This window comes from Otolemur garnettii, unplaced genomic scaffold (assembly GCF_000181295.1).
Source record: "Otolemur garnettii isolate 467f Iridium unplaced genomic scaffold, OtoGar3 scaffold00106, whole genome shotgun sequence".
Lineage (NCBI taxonomy): Eukaryota > Metazoa > Chordata > Mammalia > Primates > Galagidae > Otolemur > Otolemur garnettii.
The window spans coordinates 3,798,540-3,817,355 of NW_003852501.1; the positions used below are offsets into that span (position 1 = coordinate 3,798,540).

The 18,816-nt window shown below is 41.4% G+C and overlaps 1 protein-coding gene across 1 annotated transcript in view; it reads left to right on the forward strand.

Annotated features, from left to right (window-relative positions):
• FGF9 (fibroblast growth factor 9) overlaps positions 1-18,381 on the forward strand; it is a 32,144-nt gene extending 13,763 nt beyond the window's left edge. The window contains exon 3 of the mRNA XM_003796707.3: positions 17,851-18,381. Coding sequence (XP_003796755.1) covers positions 17,851-18,096 — 246 coding nt within the window. The 3' untranslated portion in view covers positions 18,097-18,381. The remainder of the gene's footprint in view (positions 1-17,850) is intronic.
• The last annotated feature ends 435 nt before the right edge of the window (positions 18,382-18,816 follow it).

The window sequence follows — 18,816 nt, forward strand, 5'->3', positions numbered from 1 at the left end:
AAAGGGTAGGGAACATATCTTTCTTTTTAGTATTGCCTGACACATACCGATGGCTCTTGACATAGCAGGTCCTCGGTAATACTCATTGGATTGAATTGAATTAAAAGTTGTGATTTATTTCTATTCGTCATTAGATATATAGGTGTGGGCCTTACAGTGTCTCTGTTTATGTGGTTGGTGTGTGTTTAGGGCTCTAGTTGGGAGAGGAATCACCATCTTCCTTTCCTATGCATAACTGGACCAAATCTACATTGTCTCTCATGTGCACAGCCCCAGCGGGATGTGGCCGAGGTGGGAGCAAAGATAGTGTATGACTGAGCTCTCATTCTGTCTCTGCTGTGAAGTAGGCACCAGGCCTTCACTCTCCTCCTCTCTAAGATGAAGTTAGACATCTGGAATGTCTCTTTCCCTTCTGGACAGATCTCAAGAATTCTATAGTTTGGATTTTTTAGGCTTAACCCTTGAGCCTTCTCTGCCTAACCCTTGATGTTCCCTGTGTACACAAATATTTATGCAGCAAGGTATTTTCACCTCTTCTGTGAGGAGCTGGTAGGAGAGCTCCCAGGGAGCCCTGGACAGCAGGTTACTTCCCTGTGTCCTCTTGTGGAGGACAAGAGGGAGAGCCTGGTTCCTCCTGGGAATCTTATGGTTCCCACCAAGTTTGTGATTATCATGACCCATGTGGCAGGGAGAATGAAGAGTAACCAAAATATCTCATTTTCATAGTGATGAATCTGAAAGAGGGAAAGAAAAGAAATAGGCACTTCTCTTACTGAGGACACTAACGTTTAGAGTGGAAGGAATCTTTACCCATATAGAGCTTCATAAAGCTCAGTGAACTACCATAGAGGAGATTTATTTCTAAATGTTAAAAAAAAAAAAACCTTGGAAAGATTTATCTTGTTATGGAAGAGGGTAAACAGGAGATTTGGGGGAAATAAGAGTCACTTTTATAAAGTAAATTAAAATGTAAATGTAGCCAAAATGCATTTAAAGTATACTTTCCTATTTGGGGATTCATTTATTTTTTCATTTATTTGGTTTTTTTTGTCTCCAAGTTTACCTTGAGAGTAGAGCTAAGAAGTCAGAGGTGGATGTGGTAATACTTCTTCAGAAGAATATCTAGGATGCTGGTAACCTGTTAGGATGTGGAAATAGGAAAAGCTATGTTGCTAATGTGTATCATGATTAGAGTTTAAGGAGAATGTGAATAATTCTTTTTTAAATTAAATGATAGCTGTGTACAGAATGTGAATAATTCTAACTCTAGTGTAGAGTTTGATTGTTGTATTCATGAGTTAATTTATCCTTGCATCCATTCACTTCTTTGCTCATTTATTTCACAAACACTTATATATATGATGTGTCTAGCACTGTGTTAAGAGTGTACAAAACAATGAAACAGATATCTCAAAATTTGGTAGGAGACATATACTTATAAATAATTCAGTGCAATGTGAAATTCACCATAGTGGAGGAACACACAGATGTCTTGGGGGCCCAGAGGAGTGTTTAAATAGCTGCTTGGCGAAGTTGGGTGGTAATATTTAAACTGAGTCTTGAGGTATAAGTAGGAGCTCCCCCAAAGAAGGGCAAGTTAAGGAACTTAATCTTTCAAATATAAAGATTAGAATATTCTGCCAATTGACATTTACAGAGGCTGTTAAATCACTCACACACAAACACCCCCCCACTCCCCCACCCCACCCCCAACTTGGCCAGAGGGTTGGAGTATTTGTTTCCATTTCTCACTTTTGTTTTTATCAAAGAGACTAGAGGTCCAGTTCAGATAGTCCTTTGAGGGTCTTAACCTAAACCGAATATTGTTAAGATACTTTAAAACAGGGGTGGTGCCTGTGGCTCAGTGAGTGGGGTGCCAGCCCCTTATACCGGTTTGAACCCGGCCCCGGCCAAACTGCAGCCAAAAAATAGCCAGGCATTGTGGTGGGTGCCTGTAGTCCAGCTACTCGGGAGGCTGAGGCAAGAGAATCACCTAAGCCCAAGAGCTGGGAGTTGCTGTGAGCTGTGACGTCACGACACTCTACTGAGGCTGACAAAGTGAGACTCTGTCTCTTTAAAAAAAAAGATGCTTTAAAACATCAAGAGTAACTTGACTATAATAAATGTCTCCTTAAAAGAAATGCCACAGAAAATTAATCTCCTTCAAAAAGTTTGCATTTAATGAAAGGTATTTGTCCTTTTCATTAAAAAAGGTAGCACAGTTACTAAAATTGTAATGCTATGGGAACGCACAGCATAGAATCTGCAAAAGTGATGCTGGAGGATGGCACACAGATGGGGAGGTACTGGCATTTCTGGTTTTTATCCCCTTTATAGCAGTTATTTTATTCTGCCCAGAATTTTAATTCCTATTAGTCTCTCCTATTAGATGAAGTTTTGAGGAGTCTGAGTCTCTGGCTTTAAAATCTTTCAGTTTCCTGGAGGCCCGGCCGTGCACTTTATGTGCAGTTGGCATGTGGTAATGTTTGGTGACCCAATTATTCAACCGTCATGAACCACTGACGTGTAGCGTTGACTGCCCTCGGGTATTGTGTGGGGATAGCACTGCCTATCAGTGCTATCAGCTGGGAGTTGTCAACTCCCAGCATCCTGGGTCTCCACACGAGTTAGCTCCTGCAGCCACCAGCACTGAAAATGAGAGAGGTCAAATGACTTGCTCAAAGGTCCAGGGCTTGTAGCTGCAGAGTAAGGACCGGCCTCATTCCTGTGCTTTGGAGCTTTCCTGTCCGCATCCTGACAGAGCTGCTTTTTAAAACAGGTGTTTACTAGAGGATTTGGTTGTGATTCCAGGGATACAACTGGGCCCTGGTTTATATGAATCACGTAATCAGTAACCAAGCTGTGATGGGTTTTGAGTGTGTTTCCAATATGCAGAAACTTTGTTTTAGTAAAAACAGTAGGACCACCCAAGGGACTATAACAAATTGGTCAACAACTAAGCCTACTATACTGATACCTACATGTGGTGCATGTCTGGGCTATGGAAATTAGGTCAAGGTAGAGAGGTGGTCAGCCATGGATCCATTGGGGTAGCTGTCTCTTCTGCGTAGAGGTTTATGAACCAAAGAAGTTTCTTGCATGGTGTGTCTATATTGTGGAGTAAGTGGGAGGAACCCTGTAGATCTACCTGTCCCAGGATTGAGGAATGCGTCAACTTCTTTTTTTTTTTTTTTTTTTTTTTGAGACGGAGCCTCAAGCTATCCCCCTGGGTAGAGTGCCATGGCATCACGCTCACAGCAACTTCCAACTCCTGGGCTCAAGCGAGTCTCCTGCCTCCACCTCCCAAGTAGCTGGGACTACAGGCGCCCGCCACAACGCCCGGCCATTTTTTTGGTTGCAGCCATCATTGTTGTTTGGCGGGCCCGGGCTGGGGATTCGAACCCGCCACCTTAGGGGTATGTGGCTGGCGCCTTAGCCGCTTGAGCCACAGGCGCCGAGCCCGTCAACTTCTTTAAAAGAGAAAAATAAAGTATTTCAGATCCTTAGAACCCCATATTGACTTAATATTTTTTGATGTTATTTGAGCCTGTACTTAAAAGTAAATATATTATACATTATTTATATTTACACCTCTTGACAACTATAGTTCAAAACATATTCATATAAAATTTAAACTGCAAGACCAATAAAACTCGAATTGACACAATCAATTTACTGTGAAGGGTGGTGTTACCTGGCTGTGACTCAGATGCCAGGTCCCTGTGAGTATGGCGCGAGTGGTGTGGCACAGCTTCTGTTAATTTCCGGGACTGCACTTCAGGGCACCTCACAATGACTTGATTCTCCCTCACACCTTCCTCTTTAGATTACTGTGAAACCGCATGATACCATCTTGTCTTCCCTTGTCTCAGACGTATCACTGAGGTACCATCTATGCCTTTTCCTTTTCCTGTTAACCCTGAGGGTGAAGGAAGTACTATGTAGCACTGAAAGTAATTTTAAAGCCCAATACATTGTTTGGTGTCAGTAGAGTATGATTACGGGGTGGTCACCTAGAAGATCCTGAATATCCTTAAAATGATTCCTTTACTCTTTCACTGAAATGAAAAGATAGGAGTGAAAAGAATTTTATAGTAACCCTGTAGCCCCCCAGATTATGTCCTTTGTTTTATAGGGATCTGGAGCTGCTGGGTTTGAAGAACAGTGCCACAGATGTGAAACCCCAGATGGGATTGGGGCCTGCTGGGGCAGGAGGTCAGCCCTGGCAATTTCTGAGCCTTCCTGTCTCTATTAGGTACTCTGCAGGGGCAGTTCTGAGCCACTTTTGAATAAGCAGAATAACCTTGTGTGTTCATGGAACAGGATACCATACCAAATGGCCAGGCCCCACTGAATTTAGTAATTTGTCATTGTGATGGTTCAGTTCAGATCACTTTGATGGGAGATGTTTAGACATGTCCTGTACAAAGAGTCTCCAAAGAATGCAATTCATTTAAAGGAGATGAAAAGGTTCATTTGTTTAGTAATCTACCTGATATCAGGCATGCTCTGGAAATGGGTGGTTTTCAACAGATATTTTGGGTAATTGAGCATTGCCTTCTATCATGTTTCATATGTGCATGGCCAGGTTTCAAGGGCTTAAGTAATACTTCTTAGATGACAAAGAGGGTAGTACTTCAGAATAGCATCTTCTACTGTATGATTTGGTTCTTGTCGTATCCTTGTATTAGAGATGAAAGAGAGTGAGATTTTAATGGCATAGTTACTTTAGGTCACATTGGTAGTAAGTGACAAATTAGGATTTGAATGTAGGAAAATTAGTAAAATTAAAAAAAAATTTGTATTTATTTATTTGCTTTTTCTTTTCTTTTTTTAAACCAGAATTAACCACATACTGGAGCAAGATTTTAGATTTTTTTCACAGACATGATTTTGTAGGAATTATTTTTCTTTCTAGTAGCCTACTTTTAATTTAGTGGCTTGTCTCTTTCCTTAGCTAGATCTATACAGCTGGCCATTAGTTAGTGGAAAACCATCTTTTTAATAACGTATATACTTATTTGATATTAAGTTCATTTCGTTGGGCAGGATAGCGACATTGGCTAATTGCCTAAGGCACGCTTAAAGCATCCCAAGTTAGTATGTCATGGAATGGCACTCTGAGATTTCCCAGGTTTGGGGAAAGAGTTGGTTTTAGTTATTCGTGGCTTGTAGGCACATTCCCCATCTGGGATGAGAGTTGGGAGGATGATGGTTCTGGATCCCTGGGAATCCTCGAGCAGAATCCTTCTGGTGACAGGTACAGCTTTTACAGCTGTCCCCATCCCCCTCCCTTCTCACCTGGATGTTATTCCACTCTGTTGCATTTTCTGAAGTCATCCTGCCTCAGCCCAGTGAAGCCTGCTTAGAATGGCTTGAGACAGTAGTTTTGGGAAACCCCAAGTCAGACCCTTAGTCAAGCTGTTCCATTTCTTAAAGCAGGAGCTCTGAAGGTGGGGACTTTGTCCTTTTTGTTTCCTGTGGTATTGCTGGCAGTTAAAACAGAACTATGCATGCAGTTGGTACTTAATAAGTATTGAATGAATGAATATGTGGTCAGTGGCATCCTGAAACTCATCCTGTGTGTGTGGGTTTAGAAAAAGACTAGGCAGAGCCTGGCATATGAATAGTAAGTACCTAATTTATGAAGAGGCATCTGAGAGATAAGGAGAGTTGACTGCAGTCCTGTGGATTCTGATCATTTGAGAAAAAAACTTCCTTTTTGTCAAAAGTGTTAGGGAGCCACACATGATAGTATTTGCGCGTGTTAAGTGTCTTTTGATTAAAAGGCTGCATTATGACAGCAACTCCGGTGAATTCATTAACACTTGAAAATGAACCCTTCCCTGTGCAGTTCATATGCACCATGCACATTGGGAGGTGCTGGTAAATGTGCGTGTGGACAGATATTTCGCATCCGTGGTTTGTTGGCAATGCTGACTCCTGCTGCCCCTGGGCTTGAGTCTCTGAATACACAGGTCAAGCCTGATGGGCTCATAAGTTGGGGACTATGAGCACAACCAGATGACAACAGCATTAGGGGCAAAAGGCATGAAGTTGCTGAGCCCCAGCTCGACCTGCTTCATCCACCCCTGAATCCACCTTCTGAATCCCAGCCGCCTTCTGAATCCCAGAACTCCTGTCACCCGCTTCTCTCCAAGCTCCTTCATCTGTTAGCATCACTCCTCTTTCAGAATAGACTGTCAGAAGAGATTAAAGCCTCTGTGTCTTGGACTGGTTTTGAATTGCAGAGCTTCTTGCTTCTCTCTTCTCTAATTCAGGAGCAGAATAGTCTCTGGATTTAATGCTGTTGGTTGGACAGCCTGGTTAGCTATTAGGGCTCAGATTGGAAGCGCTCCCTAGCCGGTCTGTCACTCACGCACACATTTACTCTTCTGTTCTCAAAGCACTTGCACATCTGCATGCTTGCCTGCTCACCAGGTCATCAAACATTACTGATCACATACCACGAATATGTGCCAGGTACATTAGCAGGTGCTGGAAATAAAGTAGATCCTCGTCATTGGAAGATCATGTATTTGTGAATTTGCCTGCTTGCTAAAATTTGCTTGTAACCCCCAAATCAATATTTTCCTGACTTTCATAGTTATTTGCAGACATGTGCGGAGAAACAAAAACCATGAGTCACCTTCATGTACTTGTTCCCAGCTGAGACGGAAAAAGATGGTGCTCTGCCTTCTTGTCCCAGCTCTCATGCTGCAAACAAGGGTCCTGTGGGAGCTACTTAGTGCCGTATAGTTCACATTTTGTGCTCGTCGGTGATTTTGCTGTGTAAATGTCTCCTGCGTAGAGCTGAGGAGCTTTCTAGTGTGGCTAAACACAGAGGGTTGCTCTGTGATGTGGCTTAGGGAACACATGCCTGCATTGGAGAAGCTTCCTTCAGGCGTGAGTTAGTTACTGGTTGGCTGCAAGTTGGATGTTAATGAATGAACAGTGTATTTTAGGTAAGGTAAGCACACATAATACAAGGTTCTGTATTAACCAGTTGATAAAAATGTGACCAGAGGCTCACAGGAACCTAACCCTGTATTTCCCCCTAGGAGCAATGGATCAGTATTCTAGGAAAGTTTATAGAATCATTTCTAATAGCAAGAACCAATGTACCTACAAATACAAAGTACTTCCTCTTGTGATGATCTTAGAACTGATTCAGAAAGAATTTGCAACTTCCTGAAGGGAAGCCAGACATGTAAACCCAGAGTCATAACTTGAGTTGATAAATGTTATTGTAGAATTATGTATAAAAAAAGGGAGAGCTTGCAGGAGGGAAGGAGGGAATGTCAGGATTGTTCACAGAGGAGATGAAGACAAACAGGTAGGTAGGTGTTCTCAGTAAAGGAAATGGCCTTTGGGTTTAGAAGGCAACTTTGCTGCCTGGTGGCTGTTAGATGTGTCTCGATTCTGCTGTCTTTCCTCCATCCTGCTCAGCTTTTATTCATCACAGCTTTTGTCAGAGGCTTGTGACATGTGGAGGGTCCCCCCCATCAGCATCATCAACCACTCAGCCTGTTGCCACTATGTTGTTCTGTGCCCTGGTCTGGGAGGTGACCTTAGTCCTCACAAGAACGTTGGCCCTACGGGAGTGAAGTGGGAGCCTCTGCCCTGGGGACAGCACCAGGAGTGGCCTGGCCACCCCATTCCTCCTGCCTTCCCTCTGCCAGGGAATGACTTGAATTTGTACAGAAACCGCATTTGTCAACCTGATAGCCTGGTGTTCCTCTGTGGCATAGTGACAACTGGCTGAGAAAAATGTCTTCATTCCTGACACCCCTGCTGCAGAGGGCTTCCCCCTGAGCATTAAAAGGTTATGGCGTTAAGTGGGAGAGACATGCTCAGAGCTGTCTTCTTTCGTGCTTTCTATGAATACTTAAAATTCTGATGTAAGTCGATTCCTTCTTGATTTTTTTTTTTTTGTATTTCTTTATTAAAATCTCCTTTGGAGTTTGCTTCTCCTTTGTAAAGAAGTGCCCAAAGCTCAAGGCAGTATTCTATTGATAAGAACGAACTTGCCAAGGTCACACCAAAGACACACACCTCGCGGTGGTGCATAGTGTGACGGCTTTGCTGTAACACTGAGTTATTTTGCCTGTTTATCTCTCATGTTGTGTCATATGTCTCACACAATCTGCAGTCCACGCTCAGCTTCAGGTTTCTTTCTATTCTTCTGCCATCTTCTTCCCTTCCTTTCTTCTTTCCTCCCTCCTCTCTCCCTTCCCTTCCTTTTTTCCTTTTCTTTCATATTCCTTATGAATTACTGTGTTTCAGATACTGTTCTCCTAGTTCTGTTGATTTTGCTTGTATTTTTTTCCTTTCTCTTTCAAGCTGGTTTTAATTTGCTATGCATTGATGGAAGTGTCTGGGCTGTCCTTGCAGCCTGGACAGTTTGAACTTGGAGATAAAGCGTGGAATAGTGGAAGTACTCAGCTTGGCATCCCTTCTCGACCATTTCCTAGCTCTGTAGCCTTGGCAACCTTCTCAATCTTTCTGAGCTGTGGCTATAAAACAGAATAATGGTAGCTACCTCAGATTGCTATGAGGATTAGCGAAGCTGATCACTACAGCTGGTCACTACTGTAGAAGGATTAGAGAAGCTGGTCACTACTACAAAGTGACCCATATCTGGCTCAGAGGGACATGCAGCATGCGCCCCATTCTGTGTTCTTCATGGACAAGTGGGACGGTGATGAAAGTGCTGTTTGTGTGTGACCTCCAGTCGTCCTGACTATGTGGAAGACATACCCACATTGCGTTTCTTGCAAATTTGAATTCTGAAATTAAGACTCATGACACAGCATCTGAAAATAGATACAAACTTTTCTTCAGATCAAAGCTCGGCATCAATTGAATTTTACTTTAAAATGCCCATGGTAAAACCTTATTTATCAAGATTAATTTTATTGACGCTTTTCTAATATGCAGCTCATTATTATTTTATCCACTTAAAGAATTTTCTTTTATCCAGGATTTTATTTACTTTGTGGTTATTATTATCTTAGTCAATGCACAGTCTGTCACAGTGCTGAAAATGCCTGCGTACCATTAGAGTCTGTTTCTCAGGGTGTGGCACCACTTTTAGCAAGGCCATGTCAGCATATACATTTGGTGTCCTGGAGGAATAGGATGAGCAAATGATTATCTTAGCCTTGATGAAAACTGGCAGAGAAAGGCTCCCTGCGAGTCATGCGAGTATTGAGGACAGGAGGGGCCATTTCTATTTTATGAAGTGAGGCTGGCAGGATTGGGTCACAGAGAACCTGGGCTGACGTGAGTTTGGGGGTTCCAGGAGTTGAGGACCCAGGAGCAGGTGAGGGTGCTGGAGGCAAGCCTCATCCCTTTTTGCAGTCTTACTTAGTATTTCTTGGTGGGTGTCGGGTAAGAATGGGGAGTGCAGGCACCACTGTGGGTGGTGAGAGATTGAGCAGCCAGGTGGAAATACCAAATAACGACTAGGGGATCCTGCTCTTCTTTCTGTGGTGGTGCATTTTCTCTGCCTGGTGCACCTGTCCGACCTTCCCCATAGATTTGAGAGCTATATGCTATTTCTAACTTTCTATTTTCTGACCAGATTTGGTTTTTATTTCCCGTAAGTTCTCTTTGGGTATTTTGCGAAGCAGGGTTTATTGGTCAGGCAGAGCCATGTTTACAGAGGCCAGCCAATGTTGGGAAGAGGACGTGGCAGGCGCCCAAATGCAGGAAGCAGTAACGTCCTCAAGCGCATCATCAGGCGGCCTCCCAAGGAGGAGAAGGGAAGGGCCCTGCTGCCGAAGTGGCTGTCTTCTTCCCTGCCCTTCTTTCCTCCTTGAAATAGCAACTGCATTCTCTTGACTGTTTCTGGAAGCATAAATTCAGTTCACGTTTCCGAGCTGCTGCCCGCTCCCCCCTGCAGTGGGCACCTGACACAGCACATTTTATTTGGGTTCTTTCCCTGTTTTCCACCTGCATTGCAGTTTCGTTGTCATTTCCTGTTCAGTGTCCTTTCAGGGTTACCGTGGATAACCTTGCTGTCTACGTTTTGATGTTTCCAAGACGAGCTCACTAGAATCTGAATCTCAAAGGGACATTAGACATCTCTTAGTCCAATCTCCTCATTTTACAGAAAAGGAAATGGGGGCCCAGGAATGTTACCCTACCCACAGTTACCACGATGTGTGTGTGTGTTTCTGGAAGGTTGTCATGCTCTTCCTAAGGAAATTCTGTGCAGCTTTTAGTTCATCAAAATTTATCTTTGGGTTTATAATGTTATCCTATTTATTAACCTTTGATTTCTCTTATTTCTACACGCCCTGTGCTGAGTTTAAGCCAGCTTGTCTGTCACAGGAAGGCTATGGTGTGTGTTTCTTTTTTGATCCTTCCCCCTTCAATATCTCCAGTGATGATCAGGGAAAAATAATAGTTAGATCCAATTATCTCTGTACATTGTCCTTCCTGAATCCTTATTTCCTTAATTTCACCTCTCAGTCTGTTAGCTTGCTATTTCTCCACCGTCTGTTGATCCAGTCCCTCAAGGGCATGCAATATTTAATTTGAAGTATTTACAGCTTTTGTACGTCTCTGATGCTCATTTCAAGTGGTCACTGAATACGCATATCAGATCATAGTCTACATGGGAAGAAGTGTTAACGTGAGTTTTTTTCAACGTGGTGCTCTAACATTCTAAAAGAAATTTGATGGATTTTCCCTCTAGATTTATTTATGGAAGAATTAAATATATATTGGCTACATTTAACATAAGCAAAAATATTACTTAAAGTGAATATCGAACTTTTCAAATCTGAATTCTGTTTTCCTTTGAGCAGGACTTTCTTTTTCCCGTGGGAGCACATTTCTGAAAATGTATTGAAAGTTTATCAGATAACATGATATGCTAAAGAAATATCCATTTTTATAGGCCGCTTGTGAGGAAGACCCTCTCAGTTGTCTGCTTTGTCCTCTGTAAATCTGGCAGGTTCTGTCCTTGGCAGCATATTGGGTGCCACATGGCTAGAGAGTGTGGAGCATGGAAGGTGTGTGTATTGTGCGCGTGTGTATGTGTGTGTACACCTAGACTCAGATTGGGACTTTGAGTCCCCAAATACTAAAGCAAGCAGCTTCTGAGGAGAAGGTTTCTTCCTTCCGTTTTTTTTTTCCTCCTTAGGGAGGAATGGAGAGAATTTGAGAATTCTCCATATTTTAATGAGACAAAATAAAAAATTGCTTACTCACATCCTTCATTTTTTTTTTTTTTTTTTTACATTGACCAGACACAACTGATCCAATTGTCCCCACAATTTCAGTGGCAATTTTGATGGTGAGGAAGGTGAATATAAAAGCAATCCCATCTGGGATAGTAGAGAATTTAAAGAGGTTCTGAAAAATGAGGCTTAAGGTGAGGTATATTACTGAGGGCCTAAGGGGGTTAGGTCTGGACTGGAGCTCCTAATAAAATAAGAAATAGTGCCCTTCTGCCTATTCTGTCCCTGCCTGTTGCTTTCTATCTAGTTGGGGACTTCTCCCAGGAGAGAAGAGTTAAAAGACCTGGCTTCTTATTAATGGTCCTTTAGTCATTATATTTAATCACCCTGATCCTTGCAACAACCCCCATTAAGGTTTTACTGCCAGATTATTAATGAGGAAGAGTACATGTGTACGAGTAATTGTGGTCAAGGGAGGTTTAAATACCATGACTGTAATAAACAGTAGATATGAGAATGAATGGTTACATCAAAGTCATTAACTTATGAAATGTTTGGGAACTCTAGAGTTAAGGCAATGTATAGTCATGAATTTACATGTTGTAGTAGTTTATAATGTAGTAGCAAGTAGTTTAAGCAACCCTTGACTTAAATAAATGCAACCACTTGGGTAGTGTGGTTAAAGCTACACCATATGTGTGTTAATATGGAAATTATGTTTTAAAATAACAGCATGACATAAGTCTATATGTTTTCAATGAGAACTACTACTGAGTCTTGAATTTTGAAACAACTCTGATTTCTTTTTTAAATGGGCATAGATACGAATTGGCCATAATCATGCCCATGTGGGTTACACGTTTTCAGATTGTCTAATATTTTAAAATAGTGTCTATATAAGTTTATGTCTTATAACATTCCTAAGCATTCTCTGGGCTGCACTATAATTTTCACATTATTATCTCATACTTTGGTTTTAATAAGATTGGTAAAAGTTTTGAAGTTTTAATTTCAGTTTTTCCCACTGCTCTGAATTTGATGATATAAAATGAAAAGGTTTCCATAGTTGCTAACATTCACCAGATTTTGTTCCAAAGCATGGGCTTTAGTAGATGTTTGAATTAAATCCACATTCTCCACCCAAGCCTAGTGATATAATTCAATAGTTCAAAGATAGGTATGCCATAAACAGCTACAGTTAAATAATCTAAAAAAAAATTAAAACATGGAAATACAATAAAACAAGAATTGATCACTTTATAGTGGAATACTCTATAAACTGTCTGCATTGGAAACATGTGGTGAGTTTTAAAACATCTGAGTTCTATAATTCTAGAGTGTATATAATTTATTTGAAGGCAGACACTCCTTCCCTCCACCCCCTACCAACATATGTAAGAATACAGGTTAGTATTTTTTTCTTTTTGCTGTCCCAATTTGTATTCATTTAGTTATTTTTAATTTGGAAAATTTTGGAGTAGAAATAAATAATATGAACATCCTCACTGTAGTGAAGTGTTTTATCATGAAGTACTGAAGTGTGATCATAAAGAGATTAATTTTGTAAATCTTGCTACTCTTTCTAAAACAAAAAGACTGGCATAATCCCAAATAAGAGGAAAAAATTTAAAAGCATATCTATGGTTTAGAAAAGTAACATGGTCTTTAACTTTTAATGATAATTTTAATTTGTAAGGTATTCATGTTTATCAATGGGCCAAACTGGTGTAATTACAGGAGCTGACATGGTTTTGCAGTGTGATGCCCACCTTGCACAGTCTCATTTAACTTGTTAACTGAAGTTATGTGACTCTCCTGTGTATAGGGCAGTTAGACCCTTAACCATCATGAAAAATGTCCACTATAGATTGTACTGTTTTAAATCGAATAATTTGCTTTATTTATTTATTTATTTTTTGCAGTTTTTGGCTGGGGCTGGGTTTGAACCCGCCACCACCGGCACATGGTGCCGGCGCCCTACCCCTTTGAGCCACAGGCGCCGCCCAATAATTTGCTTTATTTTCTGGGTAGGCTTGAAAGTTACTTGTGTGTGAGCAATGTTCTCAAGGCCTGTCAAGGAGAGGGAGCAGTGTTAACTAAGCAGTGAAAAGGCCAGTTCAATTTCTCAGCTTAGTCACTTTTTAAAAAGCAGTTTGTCATATTCTTAATCAAAGCCTAATGACAGTTTTCTCTTAATCACTGAAAACAAGTCAGTGTTCCGTTCAGATGCTGATACCTCTGTACTGTATAATTTTGTTCATGCTTTCTGTTTTCCTTCTCCCTCCATTCATTCCTCCTGCAAAGTGAATAACATTTTTGGAAAAACGTATTTTGAAGTGAAGAGGCAAGGATGTCTCTCGTAGAGTCACTGTACTGGATTTCTGAGGCTGCCTTGCGAACTGTAGCCCTTTATCCTCCCAGTGCCTGCCCCTGGGGAGACGGCATGAGAGGATGGTAGGAATCGCACTGCGTAGTCACTGAAAAATGAAAAGGGGAGGACTTTCTGCTCCAGCAGTCTGGCAGCTCCAGTAGGCCTTCTGGAAACTTGCTCTAGTGCTTCTTTCTGTAATAACAAGATCCCCGTGGTGCAGACCCGGGCAAACCACTTCACGTCTAGGCCTTGCTGTCCTGCGTATTTAACCATGATGTCAGCATCACCACCGTTTACTGACGGCTTCCTCTGTGCTTAGCACTGTTCTCTGGTTGCTGCTTTGTCACCACCCTGTCTCAAGATACTTAACTATGTGTTAATAACCTGTTTTAAAGATGAGGCTACCAAGACTTGGAGAGGTGAAATAGTTGTCCTTCAGCTGGGGGAAGGGGACTGTGATGCAAGTAGGCTTCTGACTCCAAAGCCAGCTCTGTTCTGTCGTATAAGCGTGCTGTCTTTTGCTGAGGATTCTGAGTCGCTATTTCTGATCCCAGAAAGGTTATTGTGCTATAAGTCTCTGCTATGTGTGCAAAGGAAATACAAATGCACGCCCAAGTCACAGCTCCAAAGGAGGAGGAAGTATTCGACTTGTTAAAAATACAGATTAATTTCATAGGGTCTGTCAGGTGATGTGAGACCCTGCTGGGGAAAGCAAAGCTTGACTTGAATTAGTTTTTCCTGTCCTTTGTAGACCCAAACGCTTGGGATCCAATCCCATACTTTGGCCCATTTTATTAATGAAAAGATAAATGCATATATTTGGTTTAGAAAATTTACTTAATTACAGCAAACTGAAACCAGCTATTTTTAGCCAGGAACAATCTTGCCTGTAAGGAGACTATTTATTATGCAAATGGCAGTGAGGACTAAAATAGCCGCTAATGTCTTTAACACACTTTAAAAATTTCATCAGTTTTAATAGAGATGAGAGGAAAATGACTCCCATTTAATCTCCCCAGTGCAGGAGGTGGTTGTGTGACCTCAGAAGAATGACCCTCAGATGCAGAGGGGGAAGCAGGGGTGCCTGTCCACAATGCACCCCATCCCTCAGAGGAGAGCTGCTCTGGCCACCCCCAGATGGGAGTAGTCCAGTTATGGGTGGAGCTTGCTTTCTGTGATTCATTTTGCCCCTATAAACTCAGCATTAGCAGTCTAAAGTTTTTCCATCATTTTTGTCCTTGCTTAACATGTTGTGGGTTTTTCTTTTTCTTTTTTCTTTTTTTACTGCTTTTCCTCATTTCAATCCCTTTAGCAAAAATTTGTCCAATGAGAGAATATTTTGCTAAAAACCTCTTCAGTGTTTCTGAATGCTTGGCAGAGCACCTGTTGGGAAGTGCAAGCCCTCCTGAGCTACTGAATATGTTGTAAGCCTTTGGGTTGGGGAAGGGACCTAGAGAAGACAGCCTCACACTGGACCGTTGACTGATGTTATCAAATCCTCTCCCTTTATCTTCTCCTTTGCTCTCTGCGCTTCGTCCGCAAGCAGCTGGAGAGGATGGATTCTACTTAACTAATATCTATACATTCAGTGTATTAAATCGTGTTCTTGGCTATAAAGGGCATCTGTAAAAAGGACATCTGTATTTTGGCCACATATAAAGTTTGCTCTTTGTCCTTTGGGTATGAATGGTAGAAATGAAAGATTGTTAAAATGCTCTTATTTGCATTTGCTTATTTGTGTTCTTATTTATGTAAAGTTCCAAGAGGCTAAGAGGTTCACGGTGGCTTTTGTAGAGCTCAGGTGGAGGGGAAATGTAATCTGTGTGTCTAAGAAGCCATGGAAGTACATCTTTTTAGTCTGGGGATGGAGGAATAGATACATTTTTCCTCATGGGACCTGTGAATCTGAGAATATGGCATTTTTAGTTGGGAGTCTCTTCCCTTATCTAAATTCAAGGAAATGGGAGAGCCAAAATATTTGTTTTTACTGTGTATTCAGGAAGACTAAGTCTGTCATGATAAAAGGAACTATCTTAAGTCATTTTAATGTTTATTTAAATTTTTTTCACATTAATATAAGGGTACAAACAGGTTACATTGTTTGCATTTGTTAGGTAAAGTCCAAGTTGTAGTTGAGCCCTTCATCAAGGAGGTATGCTGTATATCCCTACATTGTGCCCTGTTAGGTGAGAGCTCAGTCTCTCTCCCTGCCTTCCCCCCCTTCTTGAATTTAACTGTTTTTCTCTTCTGTGGGTGTGTAATTATTCATCTTCTGGTTTCATATTAGTATTGAGTACATGAGATACTTGCTTTACACTCTTGTGATACTTAGGAGGATGTTCTCTAAATGCATCAGGTGAATACAAAAAATGTTAAGTCTCCATCTTTCTTTATGGCTGCATAGTATTCCATGGGATACATATACCATTGTTAATTTACTGATTTATGAGTTGATGGGCATTTGTGTTGTTTCTACATCCTAGTGATTGTGAATTGATCTGTAATCAACCAGTCAACATTCTAGTACAAATGTCCTTAGGGTAAAATGATTTTTTTCCTTCTGCGTAGATACCTAGTAAAGAGATTGTAGGATCAAATGGAAAGTCTACTTTTAGATCTTTGAGGATCCTCCATACTTCTTTCCATAGAGGCTGAATTAGTTTCCAATCCTACTAGCAGGGTAGAAGCATTCCCTTTTCTCTGCATCCACACCAGTATCTGCACCTTTGGGATTTTGTGATGTGGGCTATTCTTACTGGGATTAGGTGATACCTCTAAGTGGTTGTGATTTGCATTTATCTGATGATTAGGGATGATGAGCATTTTTTCATGCGTTTTTTGGCCATTCATCTGTCTTCTTGGGAGAAGGTTCTATTCATATCTCTTGCCCAGTGATAAATGGGGTTGTTTACTCTTTTCTTATTGATGATTTTGATTTCTCTGTAGATCCTAATTATTAGCCCTTTGTCAGATTTGTAACATTTGAATATCTTTTCTCATTCTGAAGGTTGAGAATTTACTACTTAAAAGTACCATCTAGGCTGGGTGCAGCAGCTCACACCTGTCATCCCAGCAGTCTGGGAGGCTGAGGTGGGTGGATTGCTTGACCTCAGGGATTGGACACCAGACTGAGCAAGAGTGAGACCCCAGCTCTAAAAATAGTCAGGAGTTGTGGCAGGCATCTGTGGTTGCAGCTACTCAGGAGGCTGAGGCAAGAAAATCACTTGAGCCCAAGAGTTTCAGGGTGCTGTGAGTTAGGTCACCATGGCCTTCAACCCCAGGGCGACTGAGTGAGACTCTGTCTCCAAAAAAAAAAAGTACCACCCAGGTGGAAAATCAATAAGGAATTGATTTTCGAAGTTTCAGCTGAGTGATGAGAAGAGCAAAAAGGCCAATGAATCCTGTTTCCTTATTTCTCTAGGCCGCAACTTGGGCAGTCTAGCTTCTGCCTGGAGTGTGCTCCTGGGTGTGGTTGTGATGTCTCCTTCACTTCTGGTCATCACTGCCCATGAGTAATGTGGCTGTGGGAGTGGTTGCAGGGTTCAGTGGGAACTCAGGTGGAGGGGAGGTGTAGTCTGTATGTCTGCGAAGATGTGGAATCTTTTTAGTCTGGGAGTAGAGGAACTACAGTTTTCCTCTTGGACCAGTGTACCTGTGAATATGGCATTTTTAGGTGGAAGTTTCTTCCCTTCTCTAAATTCAAGGAAATGGGAGAGCTAAACTGTTTGTACTTTGTAGTCAGGAAGACTCAGTCAGTCATGATAAAAACATTGCATTTTGATATGCAAAATGGCGATTATCTGCATCAGAGTTATTGGAAATTTCTGGATTGGAATTTTAAAGGGTTAGGGCTCAGAAATCTGCATCTCTTGGAGAGTAATAAATAAATGCCCCTGCTAAAAGGGGCAAAAATATACCATGAGTAATGTTGCTAACATTGGTCTCCATAGCAAGTACCTTATAAAGCATATATACCTGTATTAAAGATAAGCAGGTATCTGAGCCTTTAAACAGGCAAAGTTCCTCCCTCCCAGCTTGGTCACCATATAACTTTTGTGGGAACAGAAAGTGGGAACACTCATCACATTAGTTGTCTTCTGTGGTTGACGTGTTCAAATAATTGGCATGTGGAAGGGTTTAACCTAGAGGCACTTAGTCTCTTTACACTTTAGTCATTGGGAATAAGAAATTAGAATGTTGTTATATTTTATAGCTCAGTAGTTTTTGCAAAATGCATTAAAATGGAAGTTTGCAAGATATTTATTTGCTTTTTTTCCCCTTAAACAGGACAAACTAACCCAAGAGTGTGTATTCAGAGAACAGTTCGAAGAAAACTGGTATAACACGTACTCATCGAACCTGTACAAGCACGTGGACACTGGAAGACGATACTATGTTGCATTAAATAAAGACGGGACTCCAAGAGAAGGGACCAGGACTAAACGGCACCAGAAATTCACACATTTTTTACCTAGACCAGTGGACCCCGACAAAGTACCTGAACTATATAAGGATATTCTAAGCCAAAGTTGACAAAGACAATTTTCTTCACTTGAGCCCTTAAAAAAGTAACCACTATAAAGGTTTCATGCGGTGGGTTCTTATTGATTAGCTGTGTCATCACATCAGCTCCACTGTTGCCAAACTTTGTCGCATGCATAATGTATGATGGAGGCTTGGATGGAAATATGCTGATTTTGTTCTGCACTTAAAGGCTGGTCCTCCTGGAGGGCTGCCGAGGGCTACTTGCTTGATTCATCGTGAAAGGAGAGGAGAGAGAGACTGTGCGAGAGGGGTGTGAGAGTGTGTGCGTGGGTGAGTAAGTAGCAGGGGAAGGTGAGAGAAGCTGAGCAAAGAGGACGACGGCCTGATGCATGCTGGGAAATAGACACGCTTTTACATTTTTGATCAGTTGTCCTTCATCCTATATCAGCACAGCTGCCATACTTCGACTCATCAGGATTCTGGCTGGTGGCCTGCGCAAGGGTACGCTGCATTTTCAAAGGCATGGAGAGTGCAGTTTTACTTAAAAGACGTTTTCAGTTAATTCTCACTGGTATCATCCCAGTGACCTTAAAGCAAAGACCTCTTAGTAAAAAAAAAAAAAAAAAAAAAAAGTTAAATTTATTTATAGAAATTCCAAAGGCAACATTTTATTTATTTTATATATTTATTTATTATATAGAGTTTATTTTTAATGAAATATGTACAGGCCAGATAGGCATTTTGGAAGCTTTAGGCTCTGTAAGCATT